The sequence below is a fragment of the Capricornis sumatraensis genome, chromosome 18 (assembly GCF_032405125.1).
Source record: "Capricornis sumatraensis isolate serow.1 chromosome 18, serow.2, whole genome shotgun sequence".
NCBI lineage: Eukaryota > Metazoa > Chordata > Mammalia > Artiodactyla > Bovidae > Capricornis > Capricornis sumatraensis.
In genome coordinates, this window is record NC_091086.1 from 62,299,116 (window position 1) to 62,312,070 (window position 12,955).

Here is a 12,955-nt window from a genome sequence, read left to right on the forward strand (position 1 = left end):
CCATGCCCTCCTCCAGGGAATCTTCCTGACTCGGGGATACAACCCAAGCCTGCCTTGTGGGCAGATTCTTTACCACTGAGGAACCAGGGACACCCAGGGTACACACATATCTTTCACTAGTGCCTTTCTCAGGTTATATGCCCAGTAGTGGGATTGCTGGACCATAATGTAGTTCTATTCCTAGCTTTTTAAGGACTCCACATACTGTTCTCGATAGTGGCTGTATCAATTTACATTCCCACCAACAAGGAAATAGTCACCCAAATCCAGGAAGCCCAGAGTCCGATACAGGATAAATCCAAAGAGAAATATACAAAGACACATGTTAACCAAACTAACAAAAATTAAACACAAAGGAAAACTATTAAAAGCCACAAGGGAAAAGCAAAAAAATAACATACAAAGGAATCCCCATAAGGCTAACAGATGATTTTTCAACAGAAACTCTGCAGGCCAGAAGTGAGTGGAAGGATATATTTAAAGTGATGAAAGAGGAAAACCTAAATTAAGGTTACTCTACCCAGCAAGGATTTCATTCAGATTTGATGGTAAGAAAATTATCTTCCAAGCATCTGATTTCCAATATTGTGTAAATTGGTTAAAAATAAAGACTAAAATAACTGCACTGTTACACTGGAAAATAGAAATCAAAAGAATGAGGACTAATCTCATCAATCTTGAGGAAAGAATTTGGATTACAACAAAATAGTAAATTACCTAATTAGTAATTTTTTCCCATAAATAAAACGAGTGAAATTTACTGTATGTCAAAAAAAAATTACTGTATGTCAAAGCCTTATGTCTGTAAAGAAACAATGAAAATGTCTGTTCCTAAGCCAGTTTTGACAGTGGATGGACATCAATTGGTATGTTGAGTGTTACAATGAAGATAACATGTTTCAATAGAGCATGGTATTTAATTTAATGAAAATTAAGATTTGGGGGTGTTTTAAGAATGCTCAAACTACCACACAATTGCACTCATCTCACATGCTAGTAAAGTCATGCTCAAAATTCTCCAAGCCAGGCTTCAGCAATACGTGAACCGTGAACTTCCAGATGTTCAAGCTGGTTTTAGAAAAGGCAGAGGAACCAGAGATCAAATTGCCAACATCTGCTGGCTCATCGAAAAAGCAAGAGAGTTCCAGAAAAACATCTATTTCTGCTTTATTGACTATGCCAAAGCCTTTGACTGTGTGGATCACAATAAACTGTGGAAAATTCTTCAAGAGGTGGGAATACCAGACCACCTGACCTGCCTCTTAAGAAATCTGTATGCAGGTCAGGAAGCAATAGTTAGAAATGGACATAGAACAACAGACTGGTTCCAAATAGGAAAAGGATTACATTAGGGCTGTATATTGTCACCCTGCTTATTTAACTTCTATGCAGAGTACATCATGAGAAAGGCTGGGCTGGAAGAAACAAAAGCTGGAATCAAGATTGCTGGGAGAAATATCAATAACCTCAGACATGCAGATGACACCACCCTTATGGCAGAAAGTGAAGAGGAACTAAAAAGCCTCTTGATGAAAGTGAAAGAGGAAAGTGAAAAAGTTGGCTTAAAGCTCAACATTCAGAAAGCAAAGATCATGGCATCTGGTCCCATCACTTCATAGGAAACAGATGGGTGGGGAAACAGTGAAAACAGTGGCTGGCTTTATTTTGGGGGGCTCCAAAACCACTGCAGATGGTGACTGCAGCCATGAAATTAAAAGACGCTTACTCCTTGGAAGAAAAGTTATGACCAACCTGGACAGCATAAGGTCTGTCTAGTCAAGGCTATGATTTTTCCAGTGGTCATGTATGGATGTGAGAGTTGGACTGTGAAGAAAGCTGAGTGCCGAAGAATTGATGCTTTTCAACTGTGGTGTTGGAGAAGACTCTTGAGAGCCCCTTAGACTACAAGGAGATCCAATCAGTTCATTCTGAAGGAGATCAGCCCTGGGATTTCTTTGGAAGGAATGATGCTAAAGCTGAAACTCCGGTACTTTGGCCACCTCATGTGAAGAGTTGACTCATTGGAAAAGACTCTGATGCTGGGAGGGATTGGGGGCAGGAGGAGAAGGGGACGACAGAGGATGAGATGTCTGGATGGCATCACTGACTCAATGGACGTGAGTCTGAGTGACCTCTGGGAGTTGGTGATGGACAGGCAGGCCTGGAGTGCTTCGATTCATGGGGTAGCAAAGAGTCGGACACGACCGAGCGACTGAACTGAATTATGAGAACAAAATGTGTAGCTGCTGCACCTAATTATTTTCTCAACTGAGGCAACTAAAGAATGTCTAGATTTTATCAGCACCAGATGGTTGACAACCATGCGCCCAGTGTACACCGAACCTTGGCCTTGACTCCACTAAGAATGGCAAGTGGGGTTCCTGGATGGTGGCCAGGTGAGGCTTCTGCCTCAGTGACCACAGACAGGCTTAAGACGGCCTGCTTTGAGGGTTGGGGCCAGGCAGGATCACCATGACACACAACAGCTCTTGAGGACTTGAGTCCATCCCTACCATGCAGCAGCAGTGTCAGCTACTGGACAGGACATTCAAGGTGAAGGGGACAAAGCTGGTCACTGTGGAAAAGCTCATTTCACTCTCTGTTAGTTTTTGCTGTAGGTACATATGCACCCAGTGAGTGTTAGCCCCGGAAGCCTTTCTTCTCCATAAAGCAGATGTTAAACACGCATGAAGTGGTGAGCCAAACATGTGGTGAGTCCCCAAATAACTTGCCAGTGACGCACAAGTCTATGCAGTACCTTCCTTTTATTTAAAATCATTCATGAGAAGGGAGCAATTGAGCTTCCTCCAGAGTTAAAATGGACGCTCAACATTTCCGGGCTGAGTGCATCACTCCCACACACAAAACACGTTCTGCTGAATACACAACTTCAAACCAAGGTTTTCTTCACTACAGTAAAATTAAATGTCATGAGCACTAATCCAGGAGACTGATTTGATTGTTCTAATCATCCAAAAGCCTAGTGAGTTTTTTATGAGAAAAGAATGAAGAGAGTGAATTTATATGACTTTCATCAACGAGCATGTCTATCTGCAAGAAATGCATGGTAGTTAATATTAGTAATTATTTAAATATCCTCCATGGTTCAAATAATCTGTTCTCTCTCTACCAGCACCACTAATCCACCCCCGAGCTATTTTACATAGGCCAGGACACACTGGTAATAATGTGGACATTTCTCTGCTATTTTTCTTACCTAAAACAGCTGCTTGGTGGTTAATGTGTTTACATATTTCTTGCTGTGCTTTCAAGCATTAAGAGTTCAAATTTATTTCACTACAGAAACAAGAACCCACATTGAACCCTAGTATCCAGTTTCACCATTTCTTCTTCTCCGGTATAACCCACTGGCAACATCTTAAGTGTGGTACAGACTAGGCTACTGAGATGATCATTGGAGGGAACTTCTTTCTGCTTTTTAAATCCTGTGTATTGTAACCCATAAAAACCAAATAAGGTCCCTTCTCATCCACTGTTCACTAGTGGATGAGGATGAACTAATTTGGGGAATTAATTCCAGTATAATGGCCCTTCACAAATCCTAAAGAAAATTTCTTAGGTTAGGGTCTATTTATGAGTCTATTACTAATATTTATTACTCTATTACCACCCAACCCACTCTTCTCAAACCTGGCATTTGATAGACTCAATCATGAGAAATCTTTGTCTAGGATTAACTTTGGGGCTTCCCTGATAGCTCAGTTGGTAAAGAATCTGCCTGCAATGCAGGAGACCCCAGTTGGATTCCTGGGTTGGGATGATCCCCTGGAGAAGGGATAGGCTACCCACTCCAGTACTCTTCGGCTTCCCTAGTGGCTCAGCTGGTAAAGAATCTGCCTGCAATGCGGGAGACCTGGGTTTGATCCCTGGGTCGGTTAGATCCCCTGGAGAAGGGAAAGGCTACCCACTCCAGTATTCTGGCCTGGAGAATTCCATGGACTGTAAGAGTCCTTGGGGTCACAGAGTTTGACACGACTGAGCAACTTTCACTTTTCAGGATTCACTTCACTTTTAAGTGCTTTGTATTTGAGATTTGGCTTTTAATAACCAACTGCAAAAGACCCAAACCACTACCAAGAGATTTGGGAGAATTCCTTCTTTTCTTAGGTTACAGCACTGATGCACCTGCCTGCTGCTCCATAAAAACAACTGCTGATACTAATTTCCCAACCCCTTCCCCATCTATGGAATATAGCAAACTGAGGGTCGCCATTCCAGCCCTGGGAGAGAAATCGAGGGACAGAGGTGACATACCTTCTGTTGGGACATACCTGTCCATCCCATAAAATCATCACCAGGCATATACACAAGCTAGTACTTCAGATGTGAAATGGGGTTTGTTTTAACCCTCTTACATGTAAGAGAGAAGCCTGCAATTAAAAGTGACTTAAAAGCCAATGGCACCCCACTCTAGTACTCTTGCCTGGAATATCCCAGGGACGGAGGTAGCCTACCAGGCTACCATGGTCTGTAGGCTGCAGACCATGGGGTCACTAAGAGTCGGAAACGACTGAGCGACTTCACTTTCACTGTTCACTTTCATGCATTGGAGAAGGAAATGGCAACCCACTCCAGTGTTCTTGCCTGGAGAATCCCAGGGACGGGGGAGCCTTGGTGGACTGCTGTCTATAGGGTTGCACAGAGTCAGACACGACTGAAGCGACTTAGCAGCAGCAGCAGCAAAAGCCCTAAGTCATCAGTGCAAAACCAGAACAGGAATCCAGTCACTCCAAAGGCCGGTTCCATGCTTGGTTTCACTCCACAGCTACCATGAATATGGTATACAAACAGATAAAATAACCTTCAGTGGTTTTACAACTTACCTGCATGGCATCTACCTATAAGACCTTATGATCCTCTTCTACCCAGCCTTTAAGTTCAAATCCATTTATTGTCTTACAATGTATTTCATTCAAAATATGTGACTTTTAATTAACACATCCTCATTTTTTATAGAGTATATCTCCATAGACTGACACTGATCCAGCTCATTTTTTTAAACAAATAATCTTGAAGATCCTGCTTTATTTTTCTATCCAAATATACCCAAGAAAACTCCCAATAATTGTTCTGTTCTCTACTGAGGCAATGACCCAGGAGCAGGGAAGGGTCATGGTGGTAAAAAGAAAACCAGTAGTCTTCGTGACTTCATTTTAATTGTTTAACTTTATTACTGTTGCACCATTTATACAATTACATATAATTTCAATGCATCCATTGTACATTTTTTTTTGTTTTTTGTTTTTTTTTAATTTTTATGTTTTTCCATTTTCCAATGAGTGGCGTGTTGGTGTCTGTGACACAGAATGGAAGAGAAAACTGGAACTGCAATGAACGCAGACTTTTTTTATTTTTTTTTTCATTTCCACTGACCAATAAACAGAACTACAGGTGCACCCAACCACGGACATGCATTAACTCGTCATGAGAAATCTAGGGAGGCTAAGTAGGATGAGAGAATGTTTGTTATTCCCAAAAAGACCAGGGGAGGAAAAATGGAGTATTGGCATCAAGATACATGTGGACAGGCTACGGTGGGCTGTCTGAAAGTTGGCATTCATCCACAACATTAAAAAAATATCAAAATAAGAAAGGCTGTAAATGAAAAAGAAAACACAGAAAATACTGCTTTCATAAACATCTGATTGCCTTGGCACAGCCCTGCGGGCAGAATCAAACGCATCACTCCCCACCCCCTGCCCCTTGCAGAAAGACAAGATGTTCAGATCTTAGTGGCAGGATCGCATGTGACCGCAGTTCAGGTACAAAAGATGTACTGCACTTTCAGACATTGATCTTGAAAATCCAGGGCTGATCGGTAGAGTTGACTGAAGGTATATTAGATATTTCCCCACAAAAATACTATTTGGATTCTCCCCACCCCCTCCCTCCCTTTGATGGGACCACATCCTTATTCTTGGGCAATACATATGATTACTTCCGATTTGAAACAAGTTAGTATAGGAGAGAGAGAGACAAGAGAGAAAGATAGAGAGACAAGAGAGACAGGTCGTCGTTAAGCTGTATTCTTTTTTTTTTTTTTTTTCATAGGCTGTCCTTTGTTACTCTTTCACTGCTACGGTTTGATCGGAATTAGCTGCCGGGGTCTCGGCAGGTTTGACCTCGTCTGCGGGGGCTGCGGGGGCCTGAGCCTTGGGCGTGGAACTCGGCGCTTCCGTGGCTGCCGGCGTCTCCTTGGAGGATGGGGCAGCCTCAGTGCTGCTGGGTTTTGAGTCTGAAGCTGGGGCCCCGTCACTTTTCGTCTCCTGCGCGGCAGGAGCGGCGGGAGCCTCAGTCTTTGTGGGGTCCCCTCCCTCCTTGCTCTTGTCATCCTTGGTGGGGGCTGCGGGCTCCGCTGCCTCGGCCTCCGAAGCTTTGGGGGCATCGCCGCCAGCGGAGGGGCCTGAGGCGGTCGCCGGCTCCTGCTCAGCATCTTTGGGGGGCTCCGGCTTGCCCTCAGCCCCCTCCGTCGGCTCAGGCTCTGCCTTCGGGGCGTCTTCCTTGGCTGCTTCGGCGTCTTTCTCACCTTCCTTGTCTTCGGGCTTGTTGGCGGCGTCCTGGGCCTCCTTCTCCTGCTTCTCCTCTTTGCCCTCCTTCACCTCTGTGGTCTCGGCAGCTGCCTGGGTCTCATTCTCCTTTGGGGTTCCCTCCTCTTCTGTCCCGGCTCCTTCGGCCTTCTTGTCTTTGTCCTTGGCCTTCTCATCATTCACATTGTACCCCTTCTTCTTCTTGCTCAGTTTGCCTCCCATCTTGGAGTTCTGTAACAACACAACATAAAACAAAGCGAGAAAGAGTTACTTGAGGCTCTAGACAGAAGGTCTGCGTCCCCCCAAATTCATGGGTTGACATTCTAAACCCCTGGGTGACAGTAGTAGGAGGCAGGGTGGGATGGGTGGCCTTCTGGAGGTGATTAGGACATGCTGGTGGGGCCCTCATGGATATTAGCACCCTCATAGAAGCAACCCCGGCACAGACCTCTCTGGCCCCCTTCCCCATGTGCCCTCGAAGCCAGGAACCAGCCCCCTATAATCTCAAAGCAGGTCCTCACCAGATACCAAATCTGCCCACATCTTGATCTAGGACTTCCCACCCTAGCAGAACTGTGAGAAATCAATTGTTATTGTTTACAAGCCACTCTGCTGCTGCTGCTAAGCCACTTCAGTCGTGTCCGACTCTGTGCAACCCCATACACGGCAGCCCGCCAGGCTCCCCCGTCCCTGGGATTCTCCAGGCAAAAGCACTGGAGTGGGTTGCCATTTCCTTCTCCAATGCATGAAAGTGAGAAGTGAAAGTGAAGTTGCTCAGTCAATGTGACTCTTAGTGACCCCATGGGCTGCAGCCTACCAGGCTCCTCCGTCCATGGGATTTTCCAGGCAAGAGTACTGGAGTGGGTTGCCACTGCCTTCTCCCACAAGCCACTCAATCTATGGTAATTAGCTACAGCAGCGCTAAGATGCCTGTGAAGTATAAAAACTGAAAGAGGCTTCTATTTACAAAGAGAAGCGTTCAGAACACTACTGAACCGTGCACCTTAGAATGGTAAACGCGGTAAATCATATGCTACAAGCATTTCATCACAGTTAAAAACAATGAATCATTTAAAGTATCTGATCAGTAGTAAGCCAAGGACATACCCAGCTAAAATCAAAGAACAGTGATTAAAAAGACTAAGACTGTTAACTGCAAAGAGAAACGGAGCCACTATTTGTATATCTGCTTCCTCAAGTCCAGCTCAAACACCAAGGATTGAACAAATTGGCAGTGACAGCCGTTTTAGATTTATGGGAGAGCTAGTGAAAGGTGTCATAATTTTAAACCACATTCCAGAGAAATGACACAGCTGGAAAAAACCACACAGATCTCAAATTTCGAGAAAATAATCTCAAGCTTCAAAGTCCACTATTCGTATATGCACTCACATCTTCAAAGACCAAAGGTAAGGAGGATTTGGTCTATCTCATTAAGAAGGACCCATTAAAGGAAAATGATTGCTCAGAAAAGAGTGTCACCAGTTACATTTGGTTTGTTAATTGTGTCAGACTTGTATTCATTGCTTTTCAAGGTATTTTTGGCTTAAAAGAAATAGTTCCATAGTAATATAACAATGTCCTTCATGATCAATTTCCTGATGAGAATTCAAACTAGATACTCAACTTTAATGGTCATTAACGGCCTTTTCACTCAAAGGTAAGCCACCAACTTCCAGGAGGCTGACACTGACTCTGGTATAAGAACCTGAGTGTACTTGATCCTGAATCTTTCTCCTCTGGTACTAAAGCATTCATCCAAATCAATAATCAGGTATAAATTTAGTTCAAATGTATTTTCATGGCATCATATATCAGTGGGAATCCACTGAAATGTTGCTCTTTGGAGGCAAATTGGTTGCTTTTCCTTGATGAAGTGTGGCAAAAATCACATGGCAATATTATCTTTCTTCCCCACAAATAAGTTCAGGAGAAAAAGAGAGAGAGGAGAACGTACCCTGTGCTTTGCGTCCCCACATACAGGTGACGCCTCTGGTTCTGTTTCAGGTCGGAACTGACCTCTGGCAGAATTATATTGTACTCTGTGATGTGGTTTTTTTAAGTATTTTCCATTTAGAATAGAAAATTTTCTGCTTATTCATTCCATTCCTTGGACTCATGATTCAGGACAGTGATAACCTACATTTATCTTATTTAAGAGCCGGGTGTTAGATACAAAAGTGCTATTCTTCAGTCAAAATTTGTCTCACCATGATGTACATGAATTTCCTGTCTGGAACGACTTTAATAGTTGGGGAGGAAAAAAAAAAAGCAATAAACCAAAAGATGACGAAAATACCGTTCCTGTTCTCAAAGAAGACCTTTATTATGTTATCAAAGTAAGAATCTCTTATACACATTTCTTTTTCAAAAGGGAGTGACTTTGGTCATAACCTACTTCAGACATCCGACAGGCTATATTTGATTTAATTTTGGGTTATTTTTCCCTCAGAAGTGAGAGCAAGCATATATGGTAAAAATACTTTAAATGCACCTTTATCCTGTAAGCAATCACAAAACAATAAATGAAAATATGAAGAAATAAACTGGAGCAGCATTTTAAATTATAGTTTAAACTCTTTCACTGAATTCTAAATTACCCAGTGTGTATGAATGGTGCATGTCAAAATGTCAACTCTGGTATTTCAAGATATTTTGGTACATTAGGTTAGAGCTGCCGCTGCTGCTAAGTCATTTCAGTTGTGTCCAACTCTGTGCAACCCCATAGATGGCAGCTCACCAGGCTCCCCCGTCCCTGGGATTCTCCAATTAAGAACACCGGAGTGGGTTGCCATTTCCTTCTCCATTGCATGAAAGTGAAAAGAGAAAGCAAAGACGCTCAGTCGTGTCTGATTCTTAGTGACCCCTTGGACTGCAGCCCACCAGACTCCACTGTCCATGGGATTCTCCAGGCAAGAGTACTGGAGTGGGGTGCCATTGCCTTCTCCAGCTAAGAAACAGAAAACCTGGCAGGTCTGCCTGGTAGGATCTTTTCTCAATTCCATAATAGAAACCCATGAAGTATAAATGTGGCGGGCGTATGACCAAAACCAAGTGTCCTCTATGAAATACTCAGCATGAAATTGTATACAGCTATCCCTAGAGACTTAGTCATGTTAGTTTACAAACCTAAAATCTACTTTACTAAAATTGGTGTTCTGAAACACAATTAGGGCCAGTCTCTATTCTTTGTTTCTGGGCAGGAAATGAACAAATGTACATAATCAAATTCTAAGTAAGAAAGTATGTTTCCATTCCTACTGGTCTTTGAAAGTTAATAAACACTATCACTTTTTGCAAATTTTCCTGCGTTAGTTATAGTGAGGTATCAGAGGAAGTCTTATAGAATTCTCTAGAACACTGGAAAAGCAGAACAGTCTGATTATTTCTCAAGAAAATATGGGTGAAAACCTTGCCAACAACCAGGGATAAATTAGAATTCTAATTTCAAGTCTATTAACTGTTTCCAGGGGTCCAGGAGCAACCCTAATCCCAAATATATTACTGAAGTATTTTATTTAATCTTCTCAACAGCACCATGAGATCATAAGTATACCATTAGTATCTTCCTGTTATCCCTATCCAAATTCTAACTAGCTGAGTTCATGGAGCAGTGTCATAAAAGAAAAAGGCCAAGTCTTACAAAATTAGGTGAGGCAGGGTGGCACTGTCTAGGTTGTCACAGAGAACTCCACTGAGAAATTAGCAAGTGGGCAAAGTTCTCATCTCAGGAAGGGTATCCATCCTGAGTCACAAGGTTGGTGCAGATCTAGGGCAACTCAAGATGTTGACATGATTAGGACATTTTATCATCCCATTTGCTAATGGAGCTTTGTATCAAAATCCTAAAGAAATAAGGGGTGGTGGGCATATATTTTTTCTCTTATCTCTATCCCTTATAATTTTGAAAGAAATCGGTTGGTGTAGAAATTCAGAAGTTTGAACTTCTAAATTAAAACAACAACAACAACAACAACAGTTAAACACACACACAAGCACATCAACTAGTAATCCATCCTGGAAGGTACTTAAACCCAAATCTTTCCCTGATAGCTCAGTTGGGAAAGAATCCGCCTGCAATGCAGGAGACCCTGGTTCGGGAGGATCTGCTGGAGAAGGGATAGGCTAACACAGTATTCCTGGGCTTCCCTTGTGGCTCAGCTGGTACAGAATCCACCTGCAGTGTGGAAGACCTGGGTTTGATCCCTGGGTTGGGAAGATCCCCTGGAAAAGAGAAAGGCTACCCACTCCAGTATTCTGGCCTGGAGAATTCCATGGCCTGTATAGCCCATGGGGTCACAAAGAGTCAGACACAACTGAGCAACTTTCAGTTTCAAGCTACAAAGAAAGGGCTAGGCGACCTTTGCATTTCTCCACATTGGGACATTTCCCAGCCACTGAGTGACACAGCAGGAAAACTCAGACCTGTGCACTGAACTAAGCTCTCCATGTTGATATGACAACCAAACGCTAAAGTTGATGTATGAGTTACAACATCTCAGAGGAAAGCAAACTCAGGAGTTGTCCTTTGAAATGACAAAAAAATTGTATGTTACAAGGGCCAAAATTATAGACCGATGGCTTCAAACTGGCCTAGAAAACAACTGACAACCAACAGCAAGAGACAGAAACGTCACTGTTTTTAACCCTGAAAATGCTGGACAGGACTTACTTCATGGAGACGTTGCACATGCCATTTTATGAGCCTGCAAGAAGGGCTGGTTCTTTCCCCCATCATTTAATTTTGCAATTCTTAGATAATTATGTGCTTGTAAACTGTAAGAGAATAGCAGGCCACAGGTTCCACAAACACACTCTAGAATCAGGAATTAGAAGCACTGTGGTTAAAATATTTTTAAATGGCATCAAGATCTTTGGTATCTGTGTTTCAAGGATGCTCCTGCTGACTGCATATGCGTGGAAAAGAAGTTTGTGTGGTTATCTGTTGTCGCCATGTGCGCATGAATGCTAAGTTGCTTTACTCGTATCCAACTGTGTGACTCTGTGGACTATAGCCTGCCAGGCTCCACTGGCCATGGGATTCTCCAGGCAAGAACACTGCAGTGGATTGACAGACATACCCTCCTCCAGGGGATCATCCTGACCCAGGGGTGGAACCTGTATCTCCAGTGTCCCCTGCACTGGCCCCACCTGGGAAGCCCCTATGGTCACCTATTATCCCCATACTGCTAATATTAATATTAGTCCACTCCTTTGATTTGATTCTTTAATGTACTTAAGATTCTTGAGGTTAGAAATCTTTTAAAAATATAAACAGTCTACTATACCAAGAAAGAATTTCCCAGACAGAAGTAAAAATTATGGATCAGTCATCAAATCTACTTCCTCCCAATCTGAGCGCATACTCAGAGTGATCATAGAAGAAACATCATTTTTTCTCCCCACTAATTCTCTGTCACCTGGTCCATGGAAACAAGAAAAAAAAACTCCCTCTCAGTTCTCAGGATGAACAGAGAATCCAAATTCTTCAATTAAAGCTATTTGTTTTACTCATATTATATACATATGTGAAAGACAAAAACAAAAACAAAAACCTGATCTACACTTTATCTCAGGTAATAAGCTAAACATAGAATGTTTATGAGGGAAGGTAACAGTCAAATGCCACCACCTATCTTTTTTTTCCCACAGATGAAACTTTTCTTTTATAAAGTCTCAAATCATTTCATATTTTTCAGGTACTACAGTATTCAAAATAGCTCACAGCTGCCGTGTGACTTATCTGCTCCTCCATTCTTATAAAAGTGAGCCTCTATCTAGTTAATTAATCCCCCTTGGCTATATACACAAATACTCCAGAAGAATGAAAATTCTGCTCTTTGCTGAAGAGAGAAAGTGACATTCTAGCACTGCTATGTGATCAAAGCAACCTGGAAGGGAAGGTGGGGAAACAGGAGAGAAGCCGTGAGAATCAGAGGGAAGATCAGTGGCGGGTATGAAGCCCCGGAGCCTAGTTCTTTGCCTACACCTCACATCAGGACTCAGATCACATCCATGTGATGGATGCCTTAAGTAAGGTAAGGCATTTTTTGGCCTCAGAAATAAATCCATGAAGTAAATAATAAATGGCCTCAAAATTAGATTTTAATTGTTTCTCCAAAACAAATATTTGGAGGATTTTGTTGAGTCTTTGAGCTAACAAGTATTTATCTTCTTGTAAACGGAATTCCTGTTTACAAGATAATGGTCAACTACCAAGTTGAATACTAATACATATCTATGAAGAGAAAAAAATGTAATTCTACATATCACCACTATTGCAAAGCTTAAAAGAATTTTCTTTGAGGCATTCAGGCGAAGAAATAACTTGAAATATTATATGGTAATAATGATACTCTAACAGACAAAGATAGTCACTTCCACAAAGCTCTTCAAATTCTTTGATC

At 42.4% G+C, this 12,955-nt stretch overlaps 1 protein-coding gene across 1 annotated transcript in view; it reads right to left on the reverse strand.

Moving 5' to 3' along the window:
• Positions 1-5,935: 5,935 nt before the first annotated feature.
• BASP1 (brain abundant membrane attached signal protein 1) overlaps positions 5,936-12,955 on the reverse strand; it is a 54,516-nt gene continuing 47,496 nt past the window's right edge. Inside the window, exon 2 of the mRNA XM_068990687.1 lies at positions 5,936-6,779. Coding sequence (XP_068846788.1) covers positions 6,084-6,770 — 687 coding nt within the window. The 5' untranslated portion in view covers positions 6,771-6,779 and the 3' untranslated portion in view covers positions 5,936-6,083. The remainder of the gene's footprint in view (positions 6,780-12,955) is intronic.